This window comes from Lynx canadensis, chromosome C1 (assembly GCF_007474595.2).
Source record: "Lynx canadensis isolate LIC74 chromosome C1, mLynCan4.pri.v2, whole genome shotgun sequence".
Classification (NCBI taxonomy): domain Eukaryota; kingdom Metazoa; phylum Chordata; class Mammalia; order Carnivora; family Felidae; genus Lynx; species Lynx canadensis.
In genome coordinates, this window is record NC_044310.1 from 209,720,081 (window position 1) to 209,746,696 (window position 26,616).

Below are 26,616 nucleotides of genomic sequence, written 5' to 3' on the forward strand. Positions count from 1 at the left end.
CACAGAATCCAAAGCAGGCTCCAGGCTCTGAGCCGTCAGCACAGAGCCCCACGTGGGGCTCGAACCCATGAACCACGAGATCATGACAAAAGCTGAAGTTGAATTCTTAACCGACTGAGCCACCCAGGGGTCCCTTCTTCCATTTCATTCTTAATTTTTTACTCTAACTTTTATATGGTCACAGAAAAAAATGTAGTTAAGATAAATTACACCAGGGTTCAACAAGCTTTCTCTGTAAAGGGTCAGTTAGCAACTATTTTAGGCTTTGTGGGCTAACAGGCAACATTAAGGATACTATGCAGATGCCTGTAGAACAAGGGAGAAAACACATACAAGTATGTTTATTTTTTTATTAAAAAAAATTTTTTTAATGTTTATGTATTTTTGAGAGACAGAGAGACAGAGTGCAAGTGGGGGAGGGGCAGAGAGAGAAGGAGACACAGAATCCGAAGCGGGCTCCAGGCTCTGAGCTCAGCACAGAGCCCGATATGGGGCTCGAACTCACGAACTGCGAGATCATGACCTGAGCCGAAGTCAGACGCTTAACCGACTGAGCCACCCAGGCACCCCAAACACATACAAGAGTTTTTATTAACAAAATATAAAACTTTGTTTATAGATACTGAAATTTGAAGTTCATATAATTTTCACGTTACAAAAGATTATTTTTCTTTTTATTTTTTTTAACTATTTGAAAATTAAAAAAAAAGAAAATATAAAAACCATTCTTAGCTCAGAAGCAGTATAGAAACAGACGGCTGGCTGGATTTGGCCTGTGGAGTGCAGTGTGCCAATTCCTGATTTATACTGCAAATTTCATGAACTACCATGTTATGTTTGTCATTGGGATTTTACATCCCATCGTTGGGGGCACAGCGGCAGGGTGAGGGGAAGAGCTACATCTGAGTCCCTCCGCCAACGCGTCAGGGGCCCGAAAAGCCTGCTGATCATTAAATATAGCATAATGGTTGAGAATATGGCTCTGGGTCAAACCTGGTTTCAGATCCCCCCAGCTCCATTCGTAACTACCTGTCGCTTCTGACAGCCCAGTTTTCTTCGCTACAAGGGGGGTGGGGGGGGGGGCTAATACTAGGACCCACCTCACAGAATTGTTACCAGATGTAAATGAGGTCATGCACGAGGCAGAGAGCCTGAGCAGTGCCGTCTGCTCCAAACACTGCTCAAAACACGTTAACTACTGAAATCATTGTAGGACCGATCAAAGTTCATTTCCTCTCCAGCATCCTTATCACGGGACCCTTCAGAGTCCATCAATCTCCCGTCAATGGCGAAGGCCTCTTAGTCCTACTGGATTCGACACCTTTTAGGACAAGCAAAAAGAAAAATACCTGGAGTTAATGACGAGAGGTGGGAATCCCACTCACTGCCTTACACGAGGTGGACGCAACTTTCTTACTGGACTCGTTCCCCACTGTACCAGAGACCTCTGACTGCCACTTTCTTTGTCAGAGCCAGCAATCTGCCTGCCCGCTGCCGTCCGGAAAATCAGAAACGGGTGGCTGATTTAGATGTCTAGACTAGTGATGTGTCTCCGGACAGGGGTTGAAAGATAGCAAGTGGCAGCTCCAGTGAGATTTCTGTGACACCCAAGTGTGGTGGCAGCGGCTCCTGGGTGGGGAAGAAGGGGCCACCGAGAGAGCGGGGCACGGGCGTCTTTCTCCTTCACTGGAGGGCACACTGCCAAGGCTCATGGTCCGTTGCTTGAGGCAGACGCGGGACGGAGGGGCCCTGCAAAGCCCAGCTCATGGAGCCTGTCTGGCCCAGTCAGCCACACTTGGTCAGCTCTTTTCACGCACAAAAACGTTCGCCTCAGGCCATTGGCTGGGCAAAGGATCAATAATCATAATGCAGAATCAACAGACCTGCTCAGTAGAGTGTTAACCAGCTTTGACCGTTGCCAACTTCCCCTTGCACTAAACCGGGCTGGGCTGGGCGTGGGGGAGGCGAGGCTGGGGGCGGGGGTTGGGGGGCAGGCAGGGAAGGCCACTTGTGTTCCACGGGAATGCACGTACGATGGGCATACGGGGTTTTAAGGGTAGAGAGAGGCAACACCCAAGATTATTTGGAAATTATCTCCCGGCCTGTTAATGACTAATACAAATGCATGTGCATAGTTACCGTCTTTATTTGTTTTAAGAGTAAAAGGAGTTCATAAATGTCTGCCGCCTGCCAGCGCTGGGGAGATAGAAGGAATTGTGACACATCGTTTCTACTTGCAGTCTGGAAAACAGAGTAAGCCCTCAACGCATGGGCATTTAAGTAGCGGTATTAAATTAATAAATTAGTAATTGCCCACACTGTTGATAGCCCAAGTAAGAGCTGTAGGGAAGGAAAAAGTTCTCCTTGACCCTCTTTTATTTTTTTAATGTTTATTTTTGAGTGAGACAGAGACAGAGTGCGAGCAGAAGAGGGGCAGAGAGAGACAGACACAGAATCCGAAGCAGGCTCCGGGCTCCGAGCTGTCGGCACAGAGTCCGACGTGGGGCTCGAACTCACAAGCGGTGAGATCATGGCTTGAGCCAAAGTCGGACGCCTAACCAACTGAGCCCCTCAGGCACCCCTCTCCTTAACCCTCTTAGGGCCCCTGGCTGGGTCTAAAAACTAAACTGACAAAGACAGGTTAACAGGAGAAAATCACACACATTTCATTAAAATTTTACATGTGCATGGGAGCCCTCACAAGGGAGTGAAGAACCAAAGAAGTGAACAGAGCAGGAAGCTTTTATACCTTTTAGACAAAGAAGTAATAAATTTGTGAAGAATTAACAAGACAAAGGGGTTTTGGGGAGAGCTAGTAAATGGTGCAGGAGTAACTAGGAGGATAAGGTTTATTTTCAGATTCCTCTGATGCTGCCTCTGGACCGGTAAGAATTCATCTCCAGTCAAATGAGAGTTTATTTCTTGCCTTTGCACAGAAAAGGGGGAGCCTTCTCTGCACTCACTGCTTTTTAACTGCTTACAATTCAAAGTAATTTTTTATGACATAGAGGCATATTTGGGCTGACACATTCTGGTTTCCTTCACAGCCTTCAGTAAGCATGCCACATACTCATCCAAGTGCTTTACCGATATTCACCCATTTGACCCCATTTTACAGATGTGGAAACTGAGGCACTAGAGATCACCTAAAACTATACGAGTGACTTGGCAGAGCTGGGATGTAGACTCAGGAAGTGTGTCCTCGAACCAGTGCCCTTAATCCTTCTGCCACAATGCCAGGAAGAGAAGGCAATGTGCGGGCGATCCATGGGTGATCCAAGGGCAGGACAGGAGCTGAGACAAAAAGAAGAGTGTGAGAGCAGCTGAGATCAGCCTTCCAGGAAGTGCCTGCTGCCTTTGTATAATACACTTGACTTGGCACCTGTCATGTAGAAGCATCAAGTGTCATTGGGGTTTCCAACCAATATTTTACTAAACAAGTAAAATAAATTATATCTGCGCTCACGGACAAATGATGTCAACTAATATATTCGGTATACTCTGAGAGTACTAGTAACAAATACTACTTAATTCATTTGCAGCTTAACAACAGTTGGTTTTTCAATCTCTCTTACTCTTGCTGTTGGAATCGGGACCAGTTCTTTGGCATTGGACAAACAACTTCGGGAGGAAATGTCAGACAAGATGGCGGCTAGACGGGATGATGGTAGGAAGGATCAGACAATAGCGTGTGTGTCCTTTGGCCTAGAGTATTGCAGCAAGAAAGGAGAAGGAGAAAGAGGGGGGGTCCCCCTTTGACTGAGTCTTTTACTGAATACAGGGCATTCTGCAAGCTCCGTATTGACAGCATCTCAAATCGTCCTCACAAAAACACTGCAGGATAGATGTTAATGTCTTCCATCTTCAAAGAGGTAACTTGGAAGGATTAAGTAATTTGTCCAAAGCTCCAGTTCATAGCTGGCAAATCGAGGAATAGATCCTATGTAGATCTGGCCTAAGAACTGTGATTTCTGGACTTCTAAACCTTTTAAGATTCTCTACTATCGAAGTTTATTTTGCCTTTTAGGTGAGGTTGTAAAAAATGCATGTGACCTTTATATGAATTATTCTCACAAGTTTAACTATTTAATAGGCAAAAGCGCTGAGCCGTCATGTAATCTTGGATCACTTCCTGATGTGTTAATGGTTAGCAGGGTGAGAAAACCCATAAAATACTTATTAGGAGCTTTCCACTCATGAGAAATGATTTCTTACTTGATTAAGGTATATGGAAACTAAGAGGTACTTGACTATTGGAAGAGGAAAAATCATAAAGATGTTACTTAAGAAATATCCATCAGTTATGCTTTCTTAATGGTTAGTAGCATTTGGCCACTCTTGCTTTTAAGTGATACAGCATTTGAATAGAAAGTAATGGGTCATATTCTATTCTACCATGGAACAACATTCCATGGTGTTTCAAAGGTGAGTCCAAAAAAGTGGATCAAACTCAATGAAAATGAAAATATAGCCCCTCTATCTTTTAGCTAAATAATCTATTTGAATTATTCAAATATATTTGCAAATTTAAAAATTAATTGAGGAAAAACAGTTTAATTAAGAGAAATGACTCTCTTGGGGCTCCTGGGTGGCTCAGTCAGTTTAAGCATCTGACTTCGGCTCGGGTCATGATCTCACGGTTTGAGAGTTCGAGCCCTGCGTCGGGCTCTGTGCTGACAGCTCAGAGCCTGGAGCCTGCTTCAGATTCCCTCTCTCTCTCTCTCTCTCTCTCTCTGTTCCTCCCCCACTCATGCTCTGTCTCTGTCTCTCTGTCTCTCTCTCAAAAATAAATAAACATTAAAAAAAAGATTCTGAAAAAGAGAAATGACTCTCTTGAGTCCGGGGTTACTGTCATTGTCCTCCAGAAAGCGAAGTGCCTAATTTCCATGGCCCTGTCCAGGGCTCTCCACTGTATCACACGGGCAGTACTTGCTTCTAAAGCAGCAGTTGAACAGCTGCCAGAGAGTGGCCCTGACTACAATTTTGAGCTTATTTAATCAGGTGGAGCATCTACATGTCAGCAAAATTGTCACATTCTCTGAAGTCCTAGTCAGTCCAATTTTGCAGATATATAGGCAGGCCATGCCTTGCCACTTTAACTGCAAATTAAAGCTGGAACAGTTTGGGAACATCTCTGCTAACCCAGGCATAGAAATAGCCCTGGACCTGGCTCTGGAGTCTTGGCAACAGTAATGACCACCTGCATGTGGGTGACATGATGGATGAATAGAGAGTATAGTAGATCCTCTCTCGATGACTCTGCTTTTGAGTGACTCCTGGACTGACCAGAACTCTCCATGCCTGCTCCATAACAGACCAGTCGATGCCCACTGGCACTGCCCACCTGAGACCCATCCCTTAGGCTTCTCCCTCACACTAGCATATGCTTATATGCTATTCCATATGCTTATTCCATTGGTGGAGTTTTATGATTGCCAAGAGTTAGTGGTTTCTGCCAGTTGTACATATTATTATAACAAAGGAATTTCATGAAATATTAAATGCCAAATTGGTTAAATACAAATGCATAACACTTGGATTGCTGTGACAACTAGGTTGAAAGGTTTAATCAGATGATAGAAAAACTGCTATCCAGTTAAGTGTGGCTGAGAAAACATTTAAGAAGTTAGAGAAGAACTTCGTTTGATATCTAGAAGAACTCTACTCAGATTGCTCCATAAGCATCTTTCAGCAATTGGTCTGTTTCAAAGAAAGCAAAAGTTGACATTGTCAGTGGTGCATTATGGGTGTGACTTCGCAAGAATGACGTCACAGAATTCCAACAGCAGACCCATTCCCAAGGAAAAGACCTGGACCCTCTTTCATAAGACTGAAGAATTGGTGTAGACGTATATGTTGTAAGTTATAAAATGTCTAACATGTTCATGGACCTGTTTGTTCATTTGTTTCTGCTTTCTCGCTTTAACGAACTTTTTCAGTTAACCAGATGTTTTTGAACCATCAAACAGGGCTTTTACCCTAATGTAAAGACAATGAAACCAAATGCAAACAAAAGCTAAATATGTTGCCCCCAATGTTTCAAGATCCAAACTGAAGGATAATCATGTAAAAACTCAGGAACTGTGGTTTTGATGATCAGAAAAGGGGAGCAGAGTCACTATGGGTGATGATAAGAAGCCAGACCCCAGGCAAGAGGGAACTCAAAGGAACAGTATGGTCAGACACAGAGAGCTCCACACCCAACCCCTGAATAATACCACCCGTGTGAGTCCTAAGGATTCTTCCTTAGAACTGTGACTGTCACTGGTTGGGATACGACTTCATGTATTGGTTATAGGTAAAAGTATTGATCAAGACCAAACCTATGGTATGAAATGAAAGATTTGCTACAAATTAAACAGCTTCCCATTTTCTAATGGTCATCAAGAATCGTGTATAAGGTCTAACTTTAAAACTAGTAGCCTGAAGTTACTGCATTAGTCTTGATTTTGCAGGTTCAGGAATGATGTTTCAACTGGATAAGAACATACTCTTGTTTGGGGGAGTTGCACGCAGAAACATTAGTGGCGAAGTATCATGGTCTGTAGTCTACTTTTGAATGGTTTGGCAAAAAGAGCATGAGTGCATGTGAGTGTGTGAGGGAGGGAGAGAGAGAGAGAGAGAGAGATGGTAACAGTTGCCACACCTAGATGAGAAGATACATAAGGGTTCATTGCACTATTTTTTGATTCTTCCCAGGGTTTTAAGTTTTTAAAAAATATTTTTAAGTGCAAGCAACTGACAACTAACTAGCCTTTGTTAATTTTAACATGTAGTAAAATAGCCAAACATTCTATTTCACTTTTGGCCACTTCAACCATAGTTTTGCCTAATTCACGAGCAGAGAAAATGTCTTAGTCATGGCAGCGTGACAATAGTCATATGATTCAAATACCTTGAAATTCCAGGTCCAGATAGGATACAAACAAATTACTAGTTTTCCATCAACCCATTGACCCATTCAATTAGTCCACAAGCGTTTATCCAGGATTTATTAAACACCACGGCTACTAGCGTGAAGAAGACTCTAATTCCTTCCCTCTTAGGGCCTAGGGGCATTAGGGGAAATATACATTAAACATAACTACAAGTGGTCCATGGGAGCAAACAAGAAGGAGGACCTGATTGCATTTGAGGGAGTTCGGCAAACACTTCTTTGTTCAAACTGACATTGACAGATTTCCAGTAATGTATGGCAAATATGGCTTTTACTTTGAGAAATAAAATTAATTTGGCCTATCTCATGGCTTCCATGCACCTTCTCAGAGGTTAGAGGATTACCTGTGGTTCAGAGATTCTCAGAACGTGCTGTGTTGTGTCTGGGAGGCGGAAGAATCAGAGATGCTCAATGTCCATTGGAAAACAGTGGCCTGCCATCACCATTTGAAATAGAGCATTGGGTCCTTGGGAGGGTTGAGCTTTCTTGCCCAATGCCTGGTGCTCTCCCTGGATGTGGGACTCAGACTCCTTATTGAGGCCCTGCTGCCCCCTCCAGAGGCTGTGTGGGAGCTGCTTGCGTGACCCTCCACTCTTGGGACCAACTGTCAGCAGGTATTTAAAACAGAAACAAAAGCCAGAAGGACTCTTGTCTTCAGGAAGCTTTTGCTTTCACCCAAGTGACAAAAGCATCCCTGAAGTAAGGGACACAAAATCCTGACTACTTGCTTGGAATGACAGGAAGAAAGACATGGCAAACAAAAAAACAGATGTGCAAATTCGTGTCTCCCATGATCTAGTGTTCAGAAACAGAGAATGAGCTCTATCTTGCAGACTCAGATTTTAGATGCTAATTTAAAGTTGTGGTATCAGAATCGAGAGTTTATTAAAACAGAATAGTGAGACGCACCCCCAGGGTTTCTGATTCAGCGGGTGTGGGGTGGGGCCAATAATTTGCATTTCTGACAAGTTCACAGGTGATGCGGATGCTGCTGGTCTGGGGATCCACACTTTGGAACTATTGCTTTCATGGAGTGTGCTTAAGTATGTGACTGAAATGAGCATAAAAGCTTAAAACTCTAGAAAGACAAGATTGAACAATTAAGTCAGGGTAGGACTTGACCCCAAACATCTGGGAAGAAAGAAAAATGCAGCCTTCTAAAAAATACCAAATATCCAACCCTTGGGGAGAATGTAGATTTTCCTTTTCAATCAGTCACTCTCCATTCATATAAATTGTGAGGTATATAAATGTGGCATCTGAAAATTACTATACGCTTCCTTTCCTTGAAGGGCAACATAGCCTACTGCCCTAGTCTCAGGAAATATATTTAACTGAGGATGTTTTCGCTTGTGTATCTTATTTTAATTGCATAACTAGGATCTTCCACTTTGGAAATATCTGAGGCGATCTCTCTTTTATTTTTCCTACCAACCAGCCAGCACATGCCCTAGACTTGCCCTGCCTTTTGCTGTCGATTAATATCCTTTTCCTGTGGAAAGCAAACTAGTTCTCAGTTAATATTAACCTGAAGGAAAAAAAAACTTAAAAAGATAAATATATAAACATAGAACATGTATCAAAACACATTGCAAATCCAGTATTCTAAACTACTTTTTTGTCCCTCTGCTGGCAGAGAAATTTTTAAAAATTGACCTTTATTAGAGTTGGCAGGTGCATAGGTTTTAAACTGTGTCCCAATGACCGCTTAGACAGGATAAGCGGTCCCAAGCTCCCAGCTAAATTTTTGGTTTTGTTTTAAAGTAAGAACATTTTGATACCAACATTAGTGAGTTAGATTGTTCCCCTTAAAGACACATGGTGGATACTGATCAACTTTTCTCAGTGTTGAACATCATTTCAGGAAAAGAAACCGTTCGAGTCACCTATGGAAGATATGACCAGTTCATATACGCATATGCATATATGTACGTTATGTTAAACCTAAGAAATTTGCCAACATTAGACCACTTTCTGCTTACAATTATGTCAATTTCATGTGGTTCAATGATACATTATCCTGAAAAAAAGGATAGATGACTTTTGTATTTTGCATAGCTTAAAATTCCTACATTTGATAAAAATGATACACACTCACCCGAGAGTTCTCCTACATGCAACATCTCACTTTTCAACTCTATTTCTGTTGATAATGTTGCCCCAGTATCACATGGCTCCTAACGAATAGTGTTTAATGCTCAAAGAACAGAAAAATATGTTTGCTTTTGCCCTGTCAGTCAGGATTTATTAAGTTGTTGTTAAACAAAACTCTTTCTTTTTTCCCTTTTTCCTAGGGCTGTGTCTGTAAAGACAAAGGCCAGTGCTTCTGTGATGGGATCAAAGGAGAGAAGGTAAAAACAAAATCTTAAATATTGCTTTTTTTTCCTCTGCAGAGCTCATCCAAGAATTCACTCTTCTTTGCCTAATAGCAGAAAGACCCACAATGTGTTATTCCATTCCCCAAATCAAATTTTAAAGAAATCATATATAAACATTAACAGAAAGAAAGAAAGAAAGAAAGAAAGAAAGAAAGAAAGAAAGAAAGAAAAGAAAAAAGGAAAGGAAAGGAAAGGAAAGGAAAGGAAAGGAAAGGAAAGGAAAAAGAAAAAAGGAAAAAAAGAAAGCCTTCTAGAAAGTTTCAGACAACTGGTGTGAATACCGTCAGTTAAACTCTAACTCTTTTGGTCTGTTAGCAAAAAAGAAAGATTTATAAGAATGCGTCTATATGTATAACCCTATTTACAATGTTGATAAACACGAAAGAACAACTGGAAACAGCTCTGTTCACTCACTTTGACCCAGACATTGACATCCGCAGACTTGAGTCCTGCAGCACTGGTGCAGGCGCGCCCCCTAGTGAACGAATCCTGCAGCAGCACTCTGGTTGAGGCCAAAATTCAGCACGAGGAAGTAGTACAGGTGCCCCCCGCTTTTTGAAAGCTCGCCTGGCGGTAATTCGTTTTTTAGGAAAGACCGACCTTGACCTTTGTTTCTGCTAAGCAAGAGATCTCCAAAGAGGATTTTTGCTTCTGTGAAAAAAAATTACCATACTAATGTAAGTTTTTCACAAAAGTGAAATGGTGTAATTCGAACTTTTAGAAAGCGGAGATACTCTTTGCTTTGTACCATTTCAGTTTGAGAAAAGTTTCGTAGGAACTCTGTGCTTTCGGATAGCGGGGGGGAAACCTGTAGCTCCATTGCAGACTTCAAGAAAAAAAAGAATGCCATGAAATCTCATTAATTCGCTCCATTAACTTGCAATTTGTGATAATTAAGACAGAGGCAGAACTAAAGTTTTTTCTTTGTTTACAAAACCCTTTCCTCCGGGATGCTAATGAATTGCTTAACAATAGTGAAGGGTGACTAAAAATATTTTAGAACATGCTTCTAGCTCTTTAGATAAAATGATTTACATATAATTTATATACTAACTATAATAATTATTACATTTATTTCCAGTTATTCTATAATTGATGTGTAGTTTGAGTTAGGTTTTTCCCTGCAGCTATGAATGTATATACTCAGATCCGTGTTGGAGAGCTGGGATTTGTTCTTGCATTCAAGAATTTATGGAGTCCCTGCTATGTGCAAGCTGCTACTCTAGAATGTGTGTGGGTAACTGGGTTTGGGGAGGGGTGTAGCAAACTCTTTTGTTTCTTTTTATGGGATGTGGCTGTGTACACACAACAATATGAAATAGCCAACTTGATCTCTCTTTTTTTTTTTTTAATTTAATTTGCCAGTGGTGTAATTAAATTGACTGAATCAGCCAGCGACCTTTACTATTAGAGTGAAATCCCAGGATCCACGTCGGGAAAATTATTTGTTGGTAGAACCACGTGATGCACTGGGCCTAAATTATTTTCGCTAGTTACTAAGGGCTTTGTCATACTAGCATCTAACTCTTTCTAAAAAAAACTATTCCACTCACCCTTTTGGTTATGCCACTCTTGATATCTCCTGCATCTCCTACACAAATAGATTGGATTACTAATTCCTGTGTAATCAAGAAAGGACTAAAACTGATAGCCTGCACGTTGTTCTTTTCAAGCTACCACAGCAATTATGCACACTCCCCAAACACATTCTTGAGCCTTAGCCTCACTCTCTCGCCATCTCCCAGCAAACACACTGCGCTAATCTCAGCTTTCTATTTGGGCTTCCCACCCCCAGTTCCCGATTCCCTTTCTCTTAATCTCTGCTCTGTGTAGCCCCACCTTTTGGGGAAAAGTAGTTCCTACCAGACCAAAGGCAATCGCTTGCAAGACTACAGACAAATGCTAACAGCCGGTAGCCTTCCACTTACTGTTATGCTGACTGCTGAGTGCGAATTTTATTGAGCCAAGGAAAAAATACGTGCCAAATGTTATCATTAAGTTGTAAAGAAAAGAAAGCAACGGTTGTGGGTGTGTTTGTTGCTGGGCGGTGCTATTCTGTGTGTTTCTTATCTTGTTCTGGTTTTAACAGGGGGAGAAAGGCTTTCCTGGACCCGCTGGTTCTCCTGGCCAGAAGGGGTTCCCAGGTCCCGAAGGCTTGCCTGGACCGCAGGGACCCAAGGTATGTCAGTTTCTAAGCTCTCTTGGCCATCCCTTTCTTTTTGATGTTAGCTTTTCTCTTTCAGTCCTTAAGCATGCAGATGTTCCCCATACAAATATGAAATTTCCCCTAGATCTTTCAAGTCCTGTAAGCAAAGGATTGCCATCCCTCCCCCTGTCTTTCCTTTCTCTGTCAGGATTTAAAAAAACAAACTAACCCCACTTACTATTCACTCTCCAGCCGGCAATAATTTGCCTCTGGTCCTCCTGCCCTGAAAACATTCCTGCAGAAATCACCCATGACTTTTGTGTCCTTATCTGACCCGCACCCTTCTGCTTTGTTTCACACCCTGCGGATCGCTCTCTTCTTGAAACACTTGTCTTTCCTTGTTTCTGGAATTCTCCTTCCTCGGATACTCTTCTTTTTGCCACACCCTTCTCTTTTTTCATGGGTCCCTCTTTCTCAACTCATCACACATTTTTATCCTAAAGTCTGTGATACAACAAAGGGCTTTGTTTAAATAAATACCCTAGAGGATTTGCTAAATAACTACATAACCGCTAGATTTGCTGATGGCTCTTTCCTGCTGTGGACATTAGCTAAACTTAAGCCTGGGCTCTCCTGCACTCACGTGGTTGTTCCCCGGACTGCTGGCCTCCAGCAAGCTATGCACTAACTAATAAGCTCTGAAAGATAATTGTCACTGATTCCTGCAGAGTCTTTTTAAATTTCCCAAATGTGTGGTATACTTAAGTGGTAATCACAGGCAACATCTACTGCGACTCTATTCCATGTGAAGCATTGGGACGTTTACTCTGGACTGTATCTCGTTTACTCTTCACATCGGTCCCAGAAATCCTGACTATGGTGACTCATATTCTCATCTCCATTCTAGGGATGAGGAAACTGACACTCGGAGCCCATAATTAACTCATCCTGGACTCCACAGTGAAAGGTGGCAAGATCAGAGTTCAAATCTGGTTTTATATGATGCCAGAATCAAACTCCTGTAACCAAAGAAACTAAACCCACATCTGTATGTTCGAAGAAACATGCAAAATTTTGTGGTTTTTTCCGTGAATTCTTCCGTTTCATGTCTCTCCAATTCATTTATGTGCTTTTTCTCCATTTCTCTTTCTTCTGACCCTAATTTTGAAAAAAGTCATCCAGATGCTGGACGTTTAGTGTCTGAATTCAGACCCATTCGGTCTCTGACCATCCCTCTGCCTTCCTCCAGGGTGTGGCCTAGAATATTCATCCATTTCACTAGTAAAATGAATTTGCTTCAATTCTGGACTTGGATCAACCCCAAGCCAACTCTTTCCTTTTTGTTTTGTTCTCTGCACCCACTCTGCTTGTTACCTTGGCGTTTCTTTAGAGAAGCCTGCAATCAGTTAAAATAATAATTGTAGGGGCGCCTGGGTGACTCCGTTGGTTAAGCATCCGACTTTGGTTCAGGTCACGATCTCACGGTTCTTGAGATCAAACCCTGCATCTGGCTCTGTGCTGACGGCCTGCTTCAGATCCTCTCTCTCTCTCTCTCTCTCTCTCTCTCTCTGCCCCTCCCCCTCCTCCACTCTCTCAAAAATAAATAAAACATATAAAAAAGAAAAGAAAAGAAAAGAAAAGAATATCTGTGTATCGTGTTGTCATGGAGTTCGTATAGGACGACAGTGTGCTTTATCGATGTAGCCACACAAAAGATAATTTGATCCAAGGCAGACAATTAGAGCCTATTAAACCTGACCAAATGGAGTTTTCAGGTTAAAAAATTTCCACTCTTAATTTTAAGTGTTTTATGCATGAAGAACATTTCTAATGGGGACATAAAACCTAGTCACTCTTGGGTCTTCTGCATCGTAACACAGAGCATGCAGCAGGGGAGGGGAACACAGACAAGCAAAATTCCACCCCCTCGGTGAAGGCCCACTTTAGCCTTGACCATCCAATCTCAGAAGGCTCTGTAACAACCCCTTTCTCAAAATAAAAAATAAAAAAATACCAAAACGTACTGAAAGTCCCAGGAATGATCAAAACCGCTTTTGGACGATGGAACTTTCCCATCAAGTGGCCGGGTTCAGACAGTCTCCATTTAAGGTAATTCCCTAAGAAACAAGGCCTCTAAACTGCATTTATTAGATGCCCGAAGCTAGTTTATCTCTGGTTCAGGCAGTTCTTGCTTTGCTATTTATTTATGTGTGCGTGCCAGGCACATTTTGCTAATAAAGTGTTTTTCATGCACAGAAATATTGGCTGCCGTTCTCATCCCCCATTGTAACTGTATCATTACCCTTATCAGACCTCAGCAGCTGTCTGGCTAACGTGGGGCTTTTACAGCAGCTCTTCACAGGCGTCAGTGCGAACACGAATCATTTTCTAACCTTGTGAAAATGTAGATTCTGAGTCAACCCGTCTGAGAGGTGGGGGAGACCTGAGAGCCTGCTTTGCTAACAAGCTTCCAGGTGATGCTAATGCTACGGGCCCCCCTGACCCCCCCACATGGAGTAGCAGGGGTTTGTCTGAATTTTTGTTTGTCCTTTCCGATAAATATTTTAGCTCCAATTAAACAAACAAGCAATTTACTGTGTTGACACTGAAATAATCACAAGAGCAAAACAGGCTGGTGTATGAATAAAACGGCGACTTTTAATTTATGGGTTTCTTAGTGCCACATGATTTCCAGTGTTTGCCTTTTGGGTTTGTTTTTGGTTTTTTTTTTTATGTTGGATCTAGGGCTCACCAGGACTTCCAGGACTCACCGGTCCCAAAGGTGGAAGGGTTAGTAGTCCAACCGGTCCGTCTTCTTCTTTATAAAAAATAAGAACTCTGCACTGTAAAAGTTATACAGATGTCACAAAGGAGTACATTCTGTATGCTACACTCTATAGTTGAAGGTCAAGAACAGGTAAAAGTGATCTGGAGTGGCAGAAAACAGTGGTCACTATGTTGGGGGTGGGTACTGATGGACTGGGAAAGGTGTGAGGGAACCGGCTGGAGGGGGTAGGGATGTTCACTGTCTGGATGGGGTGGCGGTAATAACAATATGTAGTGCAGACATCTGTAAACGTCCCTCAAGCTGTTTGCAGAAGCTTAGGGCACTCTACTATATGCAAGTTATGCCTTAAAAATCTATCCAAAAAGGCAAAAAAAGATCTTAATCATCTCTTTTAAAAAGTTTTATAAATGTAAGATTTAGAAAAGTTTGTCAAAACTTTTTTGTTTGTTTTTCAAATAGATTTTAGCCATTCCTGATTACAGTTGCAGGATGGGGTTATTAGAATGCAAATAAGTTTCTGTTTTCAGGTTGAACGTTTTAAAAGTGTTTTTCTTGCCACCTTCCCCTTTTCTGTGTCTTTAGGGAATAACTGGATTGCCAGGATTCTCAGGTCCTCCTGGGCTTCCAGTAAGTAATGGGGAAAATATGTAAAGTTAAAAAATAAAAAGAAAGCGCATTTTAATAAAGAGGTTAAAGCAATAGTGCATGGAAATGGGTACTGAGACATATGCTACATGATGAAAATGTCACAGTAGAATCACATAATATATTAGAGTGTCAATTTGTAGGACATACAAGCCAAACCGTATTTCCTGAAATCCAAGCAGAATAGAATGGTACAAAGTGGAACAAGACAGAATGGGGCTTGACAGTATGAGATGGTATAGCGTGGAGTGAGTTGGGATGGTATGGGATGGGTTAGAATGGGATGGGATGGGATGGGATGGGATGAGATGGAATGGGACAGAATGGGATGGGATGGGATGGGATAGGATAGAATGGGATGGGATAGGATGAAACAGAATGGGATGGGATGGGAATAAATGAGACAGAATGGGATGGGATGGGATGGGATGGAATGAGATGAGATAGAATGGAATGGGATGGGATGGGATGGGATGGGATGGGATAGAATGGACTAGAATAGATGAGATAGGATAGGATAGGATAGGATAGGATAGGATAGGATAGGATAGGATAGATGGAATAAAATGGAATGGAGTGTAGTGTGGAATAGAGTGGAATACAACAGGATAGGATAGGATAGGATAGATCAGAATAGAATAGATCAGAATAGAGTAGAATAGAATAGATGGAATAAGATAGATTATCTCTGTTGAATAGTGTAGAATAGTAAAATAATAGCTACTTCATGCACATATCCCTCTTCTTTTTCCTTTTTTCTTCCAGCTTAAAACAGCACGTTAAGGGACTTCATTTTGTATAGAAAGGTCTCTTGTTATATCTAAAATATCTGTATCTCACTTGGTAATTTTTGGTTTTGTTAGCCCATTTTATTTGCTATGATTTTTATTTAAGTGATCTAAAATAACTGTAAATACTACTTAACTATTAATAGCCATTTGTGTTTAAATAACTCTCTAAATTAGCCCATCTTTTTCCTCACCTTGGGTTCCTCACTCTTGTCGCTTGTTCCTGGGGTCTGGTGCTTATGTCTCCTTTCTGAGACTTGCTGTGTTTCCAGGGCACCCCGGGCCATCCTGGACCATATGGACCTGCTGGTGTACCAGGGTGCAATGGTTCTAAGGTATGTGCTCCTCACACAGGAGCTGGTCGGGAAACATTCTGCCAAATGAGTCAATCAAGGTGAAGGAGGAATGAGACGGCACAGGCTTTCCTCGAAAGATCCTTTTAGCCAAAACCAATAGTGTGCATACAGAAACGTAACGGTTTTCTTTCCTCCTCTGGTTTGATTTCTGATTGTCTTTTGGGGGGCGTTCTCTCATGTTCTCCCACAGAAGGATGGGGGGACCTCACCTGGTTACTTTCGCCTGAGGTTGTGAGTGTATGCAAATCAGAAACCAAAAGCGTGGAATGCAAAATTGGTCTTTGGCAAGGAACGACTGAACTTTGCAGTGTTCACTCATCCTCTTTGTTTCCTGACCGCACTCTCCTTTTCCCAGAATGGTGGCCATGAAAGAACTAATTAGTAAAGTTTCAAGGAAACAGCAATTAAAAAGTTCTTGGCACAATTAGACTTTTGCCATTTATGCACAATTTGAGAAATAGTAGATTCTAATCCTGTTTTCAATTAAGATAATGGTTTTCTGGCCTTCAGCCTCATGACCCAGCAGCCATAAGGAATTTGGGTTACTTTGTCTAGATTTACCACTGCAGGGTTGGAAGACAGAAACAGGGAAAAGATCTCAATAGGCTGTTCTAGAACAACTAAGAAAGAATGACAAGCTTTGTATGTCTTCCAGGGTGAGCAAGGGTTTCCAGGCCTTCCGGGGATACCAGGCTACCCAGGGATCCCGGTAGGTGTCCATTTCTAACTCTGTATAAAGTGTAAACACAAGCCATTTACTCCAGAATGGCCGTATGCTGAAATCCGTCAAGACTGTGGGAAAGTCTAGAGCAGCTGAGAGGAGACATTCAACTAATGGGTGGCGAATGAATGAATAAATGCGTTGAATTCAGGTTTGCACTTTGAGGCTTCATTTTGCATTTGAGACATCTAAGCGGAGATGACTGAAAGGCAGCTAGATCTGCTCAGAGAGGCCCTGGATGGTGGTGACTCAAGGAGCAAGAATAAGGAGAAAAGAGCCTTGGACATGACTTAGAAAGCTCTAGCAAGGGATGTCCGGGTCAAGGAGGATAAGCCCGTAAGGAGGAGGGGCCCCTGGTGGTAGAAAGAAAACCAGAAGGAATAGATGATGGGAGCCTAGGAAAGATGTATTTCCGTAGAGGGGAGTGGCAGACAGCTGCCCAATGTTGCCGAGAAGTCCACGAAGATCTGACAACTTGTCATTGACTTTAACAACATCACCATCATTGCAGGACTTAGCAAAGAACACTTTGAGCATGGATGGGGCATGAGGCAGGTGTGGGACTGAGGAGTGAATGGGATCTGAACAGAATGGGAAGGTTGCAGATGACATGACGAAGAGATATGGGCAGTACTGGCAGGGGGAGATTAAGGGGAGGTTTTGTTTCTTTAAATGAAAGAAAGTTGAACATATTTAAAAGCCAGCGGGAAGTATACAGCGAGAGAGGGGTTGAATAGCAGTGAGGACAAAGCAGTGATTCTGTGTATTTGGTTTCCTTTTCTTAGGGTGCTGTTGGCTTGAAAGGAGAAAAGGTAAGTCATGTGTGGCATATTAGTATTGAAAATCTCCGAGGCGTCTGCATGGCTCAGTGAGTTAAATGTCCAACTTGACTTCCGTTCAGGTCTTGATCTCAAGACGGTTTGTGAGTTGGAGCCCCGCATGGGCTCTGCGCTGACAGCATGGAGGCTGCTTGAGATTCTCCCTCTTTGTCTGCCCCTCCCCTGCTCATGCGTTCTCTGTGTCTCAAAATAAACAGATAAAAAAAAGAAGAAGAAAGAAAGGAAATCTCTAATGGTACATCTGAAAGGGGTTCCATTAAATGATGAGATATAAGCGATTCCAAATCAGGTTTCATAATTAATTCAGAAACCAGTTAATAATTGGACCATGATATTTGTTCCTATCAGACAACTTCTTTTAGCTCTTTCTGTAAATACCTCTTAAGAAATACAAGGTTTGGAAAATCCTTGAAGGAAATAGAGTCTAGGAGGAAAGAACTGACGTCCGGCTCAGGGTCCCGACTTCCAGATCCGGAGCTGCCACTAATTCTGGAATCTTGAGAAATGCTCTGTCATTCTTATGTCTTTCTTGCTTGCCCAGGAAATTGTCTATCTTAGGATATATGAAAATCTTAGATCTCTTCCAAACTGAGTAATTTTAAATCTTTTCTCTACGTGTATGCCCTGAAAAGCACTTTTATCCTTGAAGCAGAAGTTTGAATAAGCAATTTAAAGGAGCTTTGCAAATATCACATTGGTTACAGTTGATGAAGTTCTTTATTTTCAAGGGAGCTCCTGCTGCAGAAGGTATAGAACTTGATGGAAGAGGTGACCCCGGGTTGCCAGGAGCCCCAGGATTACAGGTATAGCACTTCAGGGATGGTCTTCTCATTCTCATTTCTCTGGTTCTGGCTCTCTTTCTCTGTCTCTGTCTGTCCATCTCTCACTCTTTCTCCCTTCTCTGTGTCTCCGCATCTCTGTCTTTGTCTCTGCCCCTCCTCTCTCTCTCTTCCCCTAGATCTTTTCCTCCCCCTCTTAGGAACATTTTTATTGTTTGTTTTCCATTTTCTTTTTTGTTTTGTTTTCTTTTTTCATGGAGATACTGTTGACATATGACATATTCGTTTCAGGTGTAGAGGGTAGTGATCAGAGATTTGTACATATTGTGAAATGATCCCCACAATAAGTCTAGTTAACATCCATCACCACCGTGACAAATATTTTTTTTTCTTATGATGAGAACTTTACTCTCTTAGCAGCTTTCAAATCTGGAATATGATGTTATTGACTATAGTCACTATGCTGTACCTTACATCCCCAAGACTCATTTATTTATAACTGGACATTTGTACATTCCACCTATGCTCCACCCCCACCTCTGACAACTGCAAGAACATTTGCAGTAGACATTCACATGTCTTCTGTTTACATGTCGACTTCATTTCACTCTAGAATATTCACTTTATGAGAAACTCCATGAAACTAACATAAAGGGATGATTTTGTTCATAAGTCTTTTAATCTCTTCTTAAATCTCAATTACCCAGGCTTTTCTACACCTAAGAAGGAATGTTCAAGGAATAGTTATGTTCCACTTACTCTGTATTTGTTGAAATCAAGCATAGGTTTGTATCATACATTGAATATCATTTAAAACTATATTGTTAAGTAATAGCCCTATTACAAAATTTGCAGGAGTAAGTGGGTTTTATTTAAATGTGCCTTTTTCCTGTAGAGTGGTTTACTTTCTGATCCATATGTATGTAGATCTGAGTGTGATCCCAGATGCATACAAAGACACACAGCCATTTGGGGGACTGTGTTTGCTTTACTTTGTGATCCAAAAGGATTTTTTGGTAGACCTCAGGCACAGGTACTAACTTCCAGGTTAAAACCAGAAATATTTTAACTTAGTTCAGAAGTATATGTGGAAATTTCTGGAAATTTGTCTAAGTGAGTCAAAGAGTTTGAGTTTAGGTTGTTGAGCTCCTGGATGGTGACCCCTGCCAACCAATGGTGAGCCACAAAATGGCAGAATGACATGCTTAGGAGGCTTTACCGACCTTTGAGGAAAGATACAGAACATGATGCCTCTTGATTGTTCTTGTTTAAGAAATGTTTAAGGGGCCTGATGCTGAAGGAAAGGGATCCAGTAAGAAGAGATCGCAGCCATCTGGGACATTGATGTGTCCTTTAAGTGTGCATTGAGTGTCGGCTAGGTACTACAGGATGCTACTGATGAAGATCTAACAGTGGGACATTCATGTATACGAGAAACATGAATTACATGCCACTTATATGCCAGGAGCTATTCTAGGCTGTAGAGATACCACAGTGCACAAATCAGCACCCCCCCCCCCCAAAAAAAATTCTTGCCATCATGGAGCTTACATTCTAGTAGGGGAAAATAGAAAAAAAAAAAAAAGTAAATTAATAAGTGTTGGTTGGATAGTAAAAAATGCCAAGGAGGAAAAGACTGCAGGGCCAGGGGATAAAGGAGTGTCCAGGTTGGAAGGAGGGTTGTGGCTTTACATTGGGCGGGCTGGGAAAGGATGACATTTGAGTGAAAATAAGAAAAGGGAAAGGAAGTCGGTCCTCTAGATGTCTGGGGGAAGAGGATTCTAGACAGAAGGAGAGCAGGTGGAAAGCCCTATGGGAGGAGTATGCCTGGCTGAGAGACAGGCAGACAGAGAGACAGACACACAGACAAAAGCAAAATTTCAAAGATTTAAAAACCCTTCTAAAGTAAAGCAACGGCTCTGGTCATGCTCCTGGAAGTGTTACCATCCAGGTATCTCTGGCAACCTGTCCTACATGGCAACGTGCTTTTAGGCACCTTTTTTTTTTCCTTTCCCCACCCCCCCCTTTTTTTTTGTAATTAACTGCAGCCATGAATGAGAGCCATCATGCTCCTCAACTTTCATTAATTAATAGATTTAATTAATGGACATTGTTCTTAGGTAAGAAGTAAACTTAAACTTACCCTCCTCTTCTCTTAATTTACAGGGCTTACCAGGCCTTCCAGGTTTTCCTGGACCCATTGGTCCACCTGGCCCTCCAGGGCTTTTTGTGAGTATGAAGCCATCACAGCTATAGGCACTGTAAACTAATAAATTCATTATAGCTAAAAGCTTTACACAGAGTTTTCGGCTTGGTACACATTTCCTGCTGTAATTTTCACTTCTGGATTTTTCTAGGGCTTTCCAGGAACCATGGGACCTCCGGGACCTAAGGTAGATTATAGTTTGTGTGTCACAACAGCCAGAACCCCTAAGCAAGCTAAAAGCCAAACCTGGCCTGATTGGACATGTGGTCACTGCCCAGACCCTCTCTGGAAGCCACAGGATTATTCCCTGGAATAATCCATGGAAAGGAATGGGGCAGACAGCTCTGCACCCCTCACTTCCTTCTCCCTGCACTTAGTAACTTGATCCCTGATAGTTCAGTTATAAGGAGCTCCGTATCAGGAAAGGGCAAGTCCGTAGGTTTCCCATTTCTGATAATCCTACTGATCACCCAATACTTTATCCTATAAACTTTTGCAGCGGACTGTTCCCCAAACCAACCTGATCTTAAGCCAGTAATGAAGGGCCCTGCATGTCTTTCTCTTCTCTCATGTCACTAAATTACTACTGAAGACTGAATTGTATTCTTAGCCTCTCTAGGAATTTCAGAATCCCAAAGTTCAGCTACCCTTGCTTCTTCTTTTTAAGATGAGAAAACTAGGGCATCAGAAAGTTAGGTAACCAGCTAGTGGCTGAGCCAGATAAATGTCCTCTGAGCTGGTTTCCTTTCCCCATGCCACATCATGCCTTCATTTGCCCTATTAAGTATATCCCGTAAGCTTTCTGCATTTCACGATCTCCACTTTTGAAAGAAACATAGTGTGCCTCTCTCCTCCAAGAAATAGCTAAAATAACTTTGACAATACTGACATTATAATTAAAATGTAAATGGTCAGTTACAAACATTGGCACTTCAGTGGGTTTAGACCATTCATAGTCATTTTTTTTTTTTTAAATAATTTTGTTTTGTCTTTTCTTACAGGGTCACATGGGCGATAATGTGATAGGACAAAAAGGAGAGCGGGTAATTCAAATACTGGGGTTTATTTGTGGGCAAGACATTGTAAGTCTCAGAGCAACCAACCTATACGTCTCAGTCACTGAGTGACACTGAAATAAACGCGTGTGTTTGCTTTATCATTGGCTCTATCTTCTCACCGAAGAACCAACAGGGAAGGAGCATCTGTCTTTCAAAAAAGCAAAGGTGATGTTGTTCAGCTTTGCATTCCTGAGTGTATTTGTGTTTAGGGTGTGAAAGGATTGACAGGACCCCCTGGACCACCAGGAACGGTTATTGTGACGCTAACCGGCCCAGATAACAGAACGGTAACTCTTCCACTTTATTACTAGGGTTGTGTCTTCTCGCTTCTGGGGGGAGGTCCTTGCGATCTTTTTTACCTCTTTTATAAGTTCCATCTAAGCCCAGTTCAGCCCTGCCTGAACCTCTGGATTTTATTTTATCCCCATCTTTTACTGGAGAACCAGAAAACAATGAGACAGGGATGTGAGGCAAGATCAGAGGCAAGCAGCTTCCAAGATTCTGGAAGGTGGAGCCTGGATCTAACTTTGCTCACCTCTTATCCCCATCCCTTCTCACTGTTCCCAACTCAGATGGGGATTCAGTGAGTATGTTTGAATAAATGATAACAAAATGGTTATATGGCTCTGATCCAACTGGATAGTAATGACCTAAAGATATGGGTGGACTGGTATTGTAACCAACTGAGACATTTTTATCTGCCATTATAACTCCAGGGGCCATTAGGCCCTAATTTCTCTCCCAGGACACTGTGACCCTGTTTTTTGACATTAACATTTGCATTTTGTTCCTACCATGGGGTAGCTGGAAAGACCAGGATATAGAACTGAATTGAATGCTCAGAAAAAGTGAATCACAATATAATACCCCAAACCTAGACACTAGGTTGATCCTGGAATGCCTGGGATGGGGGGAGGGAAGTGAGGGGTTAACTAACAATTTTCTTGTGGAAGAAATAAACACAAATCATCCTTCTTTTTAAGACTTGTGATTATTTTCAATAATAGCTTGATTGAAATATAATTCACATATCGTAATTCACACATCCATTTTAAAGAATAAAATTCATGGGTTTTAGTTATAATTAATTTTAACAACATTATTGAAATATAATTTACATACCATGAAATTTGCTCTCTAATGTACAATTCAGTGGCTTTCAGTGCATTCATGTGGTTTACAAGTATTACCACCTGCAATTTTAGAACACTTTCATCACCTCAAAATAAACTAAAATTAAAATAATTTTTAGTGATAGAAATTATCAAAACAAAACTGAAAAGAGTTAAAGCAAAACACGGCAAAATTTGGTATAATCAAAATAATAACTCTCATTGAAAATTGGAGAAAAATTTACCTGAGGAAGATAACCACTTTTAAGAGGTAATTGACAAAAATAAAATTAATAAAGTCTAAAATTGTATTGGCTAGAAATTGACAGGAAAAAAATCTTATTTTGACAAAATCTAGATCTGGAAGATTTGATCAAGGGGGAAAAAATCAAGTTTGAAAAAAACAAAAAAACTGATTCCCCAAGAGATGATTCACAAGAGGGAAAATACAATCAATAAAATGCAATTAGGGGGCAAACAAACCTGATTAATGGAAATCAAATTCTCATCATAACATATACTCAGAAAATGATCGCAGTGAAAATAATTTCTGTATATTAAAATGAAAATAAGATACATTAAAAATGATTTGAATGTGCTTATTGAAAACTGATGCAGGAATTAAATTGGTTGAACACAGTTTGATCCAAAAGATAACTTTCTTTAAAAAAAAGAAAAAAAAAGTCTGTGTTTAGTGTCAGTGGGTTCACAAGTATAACATTTGAAATGTGAAAAACAATAATGTGTCGTGTTAACAAGAGGTACATAAGTACTTTGTAAATCCAGTACATTGAACAGATAGAGAAATCTGGAAAAGCAGTAAAATCTTATTTGATCTGTGTGTAATGACCTGAAATTGTTTTTGTAGCAGGACCTCAAGGGAGAGAAAGGGGACAAGGGAGCCATGGGCAAATCCGGACCTCCTGGACCCTCAGTAGGTCATTTACACTCATGCTGTTCCCTTGAAACATAAAGTAGAGCCTTAGTGCCTATTTTGATATACGATCTACTTTTACATCTTAATATTCGCTAAAGCATGATAGTATTTTACTGCAGAGGTCATGAGTATACTAGAATTATTTTACACCTACTTCTAGCTGAAATCCCTACGCTGTGGTATATGTGCCCAATGTCACCCATCTTACGATTCATCTTCAACATCTGTTTTTTTTTTTATTATTATTATATAATTTATTGTCAAGTTAGCTAACATACAGTGTGCTCTTTGCTTCAGGGGTAGATTCCCATGATACATCACTTACATACAACACCCAGTGCTCATCCCAACTAGTGCCCTCCTCAATGCCCACCACCCATTTTCCCCACCCCCTGCCCTCCCACCCACATCAACCCTCAGTTGGGTCTCTGTATTTAAGAGTCTCTTATGGTTTGCCTCTCTCTCTGTAACTATTTTTTTCCCTTCCCTTCCCCCGTGGTCTTCTGTTAAGTTCTCAAATTCCACATATGAGTGAAAACATGATATCTGTCTTTGACTGACTTATTTTACTTAGCGTAATACCCTCCAGTTCCAGCCATGTTGTTGCAAATGGCAAGATTTCATTCTTTTTTCATTGCCAAGTAGTATTCCATTGTGCCTATATATGCCACAGCTTCTTTATCCATTCATCAGTTGATGGGCATTTGGGCTCTTTCCATATAGCATCTTGTATTTTAGCATTTATTTTTAAACGAATACTTATAAATAAGATTTCCCTCTTAGATGAACCATGATTTTAACATTTTTAAAATATAACAGAATAATCAGAAGGAAAAAGTTAATGGCAATCAAGATAAGTAAAAAAAAAAACAATAATATGTACAATTTGATATAACTCTCATTAATACAGGGACCGCCTGGGGAATCTTATGGAGCTGAAAAAGGTGCTCCTGGAGAACCTGGCCCGCAGGTAAATTTGGAAATTCAGTGTCATGTGCAGCCTGTATTAGTAAATACTCAGGACTATTTAGGAAGCAAGTGTAAGATACCCATCTCAAACTAGCTTAGATTTTTATAAGTTTTTTAAAGATTTAGGAAATATGGGGTGCCTGGGTGGTTTAGTCGGTTAAGCGTCTGACTCTGGCTCAGGTCATGATTTTGTAGTTTGTGAGTTTGAGCCCTGGGTCCAGCTCTATGCTGACAGCTTGAAGCCTGGAGCCTGCTTCCTATCTGTGTCATCCTCTCTCTCTGCCTCTCTCCTGCTCATCATGCTCTGTCTCTTTCTCTCAAAAATAAGTAAATATTTTAAAAAATTTAAGAAATGAGACTTATTTGTTCAAGTAGCTGAGAAGTTTAAGGCTGAAACAGCCTTCAAGGACTTCAGAGCCTGAAACAATATGGCGGGGGGTGGGGCCCTCCATACCATTTCTCCCCCTCTGTGTGCATTGATTGGCCTCATGCTCTCCTTTGACAATGACCTGCTTCCTTGTAGGTGGCAATAGAGAGAAAAGGTGAGAAGTTCAGATTAATGGCATCCAAGGAGGCAGTGTGTTTCCCTGTGGCCATTAATAAAACCCCAGAGAATCTCTCTAATTGACCCAACTTGGTTCTATGCTTCACTCTGGAAAGCGAACTGTCGCCAGGAAGAAGTTTCCAGGGTTGGCCAGACCAGCGGGGTCAGGGTTATTGTGACTGAGAGCCCCATCAGAATCACACAGAGTGAGGGAACGGCCGCTCCCCAAAGAAAATGGGACATGCTGTGACATGGGTAGTGGGGACACTGAAGTCGCCAGGGTCCACTCACCCGGCCAGCTCTATTTTTAGAAATATTTAACCACATATATTGTGTTTAAACTCTATAAAAATTTTACATTGAGAAAAGTGTGTATTTTTCTAAGAAAAAATAGTATGGTTTTTATTCTGTCATGGAGAGTAGACTTCATAATAGGTCATCCAAAAGCCCTGTCTGTTTAGAACACTGCACCATATTTTTATAAGTATGTTCAAATACAGGCATATCTGCAGTTCGGGGAATTGCCAACATTTCGAATAGTTTGTGAACACCTCCCTCTTTCTAAGCTTTTTTGTCCACTCCTCTGCTTTTTCAAGTTTTCTTCCAAGCTTGGGTGGATAGTATTAGATCTCACTGAAGCTTAGCTCTTAATTTCCAATCTTCCTTCCACTAACCACCCCTGATTTCCCCTTCTGACTGGCTCTGCCCTTCCCACCAAGAGAAGGTCATACGTGTTCCATGATTAGTAGTGTTTTTTTTTTTTTTTTCTTCTAACGAATGGGTGGGGAGTCTCAGTCAGGCTCTCTTGCCCAAGGTCGAGAGGAGACGATCGTATCATTTAGGTTTTCCGTATTTATTAAATGATGTGTTTTTGTTTTAGGGAAAACCTGGAAAAGATGGAACCCCTGGTTTCCCTGGCACTGAGGTAAAGACATGATTTGGCCCATCGATGTTATTCAAATGTCAGTTCCATTCGGTGAAGAAGCACTCTGGGGAGTCATCAGTAGTTACTAATCTAGAAAAAGCATGTGGCCTTTTAAACCTACATTTGAGAATCAGAGTACAACACCCTCACTGTGAAGAGAGACCATCTGAGCCATCCTAATTTTTCTTTGCAAAAAGGAGTTCCAACTGCTCTTGCTTCCCACAGAAGAAATTGACCCGTGGGCCTTCTGACCCATTCTCTCTGCCCTTTTCCACAGGGAGCCAAAGGCAACAGGGGCTTCCCTGGGTTACCAGGTGAAGACGGCATTAAGGTAATGCTCTCTCTAACATCCTCTTCTCCAGGCTCTTTTAACTGGTTGGCTTTTGCCCGCCCTTTCCCCACCATGCCCTGGAAATAGGTACAAGGAATTGCGACCAGTGTTCATTAAAATACCTTAGTTATATTTGTTACGAGGAAGTGAGGGATGT

The 26,616-nt window shown here is 41.4% G+C and overlaps 1 protein-coding gene across 2 annotated transcripts in view; it reads left to right on the plus strand.

The window, feature by feature from the left end:
- The window catches only part of COL4A3 (collagen type IV alpha 3 chain), a 137,075-nt gene that overhangs the window by 56,992 nt on the left and 53,467 nt on the right, over nucleotides 1–26,616 (plus strand). For both annotated transcript variants that reach the window (XM_030325810.1, XM_030325809.1), the window contains exons 2-17: nucleotides 9,232–9,288; nucleotides 11,405–11,494; nucleotides 14,207–14,251; nucleotides 14,832–14,876; nucleotides 15,955–16,017; nucleotides 16,694–16,747; nucleotides 17,545–17,571; nucleotides 18,327–18,401; nucleotides 20,544–20,606; nucleotides 20,735–20,770; nucleotides 21,585–21,626; nucleotides 21,851–21,928; nucleotides 23,622–23,687; nucleotides 24,601–24,660; nucleotides 26,084–26,128; nucleotides 26,406–26,459. In XM_030325810.1, the coding sequence (XP_030181670.1) occupies nucleotides 9,232–9,288; nucleotides 11,405–11,494; nucleotides 14,207–14,251; nucleotides 14,832–14,876; nucleotides 15,955–16,017; nucleotides 16,694–16,747; nucleotides 17,545–17,571; nucleotides 18,327–18,401; nucleotides 20,544–20,606; nucleotides 20,735–20,770; nucleotides 21,585–21,626; nucleotides 21,851–21,928; nucleotides 23,622–23,687; nucleotides 24,601–24,660; nucleotides 26,084–26,128; nucleotides 26,406–26,459 (900 nt within the window). The remainder of the gene's footprint in view (nucleotides 1–9,231; nucleotides 9,289–11,404; nucleotides 11,495–14,206; nucleotides 14,252–14,831; nucleotides 14,877–15,954; nucleotides 16,018–16,693; nucleotides 16,748–17,544; nucleotides 17,572–18,326; nucleotides 18,402–20,543; nucleotides 20,607–20,734; nucleotides 20,771–21,584; nucleotides 21,627–21,850; nucleotides 21,929–23,621; nucleotides 23,688–24,600; nucleotides 24,661–26,083; nucleotides 26,129–26,405; nucleotides 26,460–26,616) is intronic.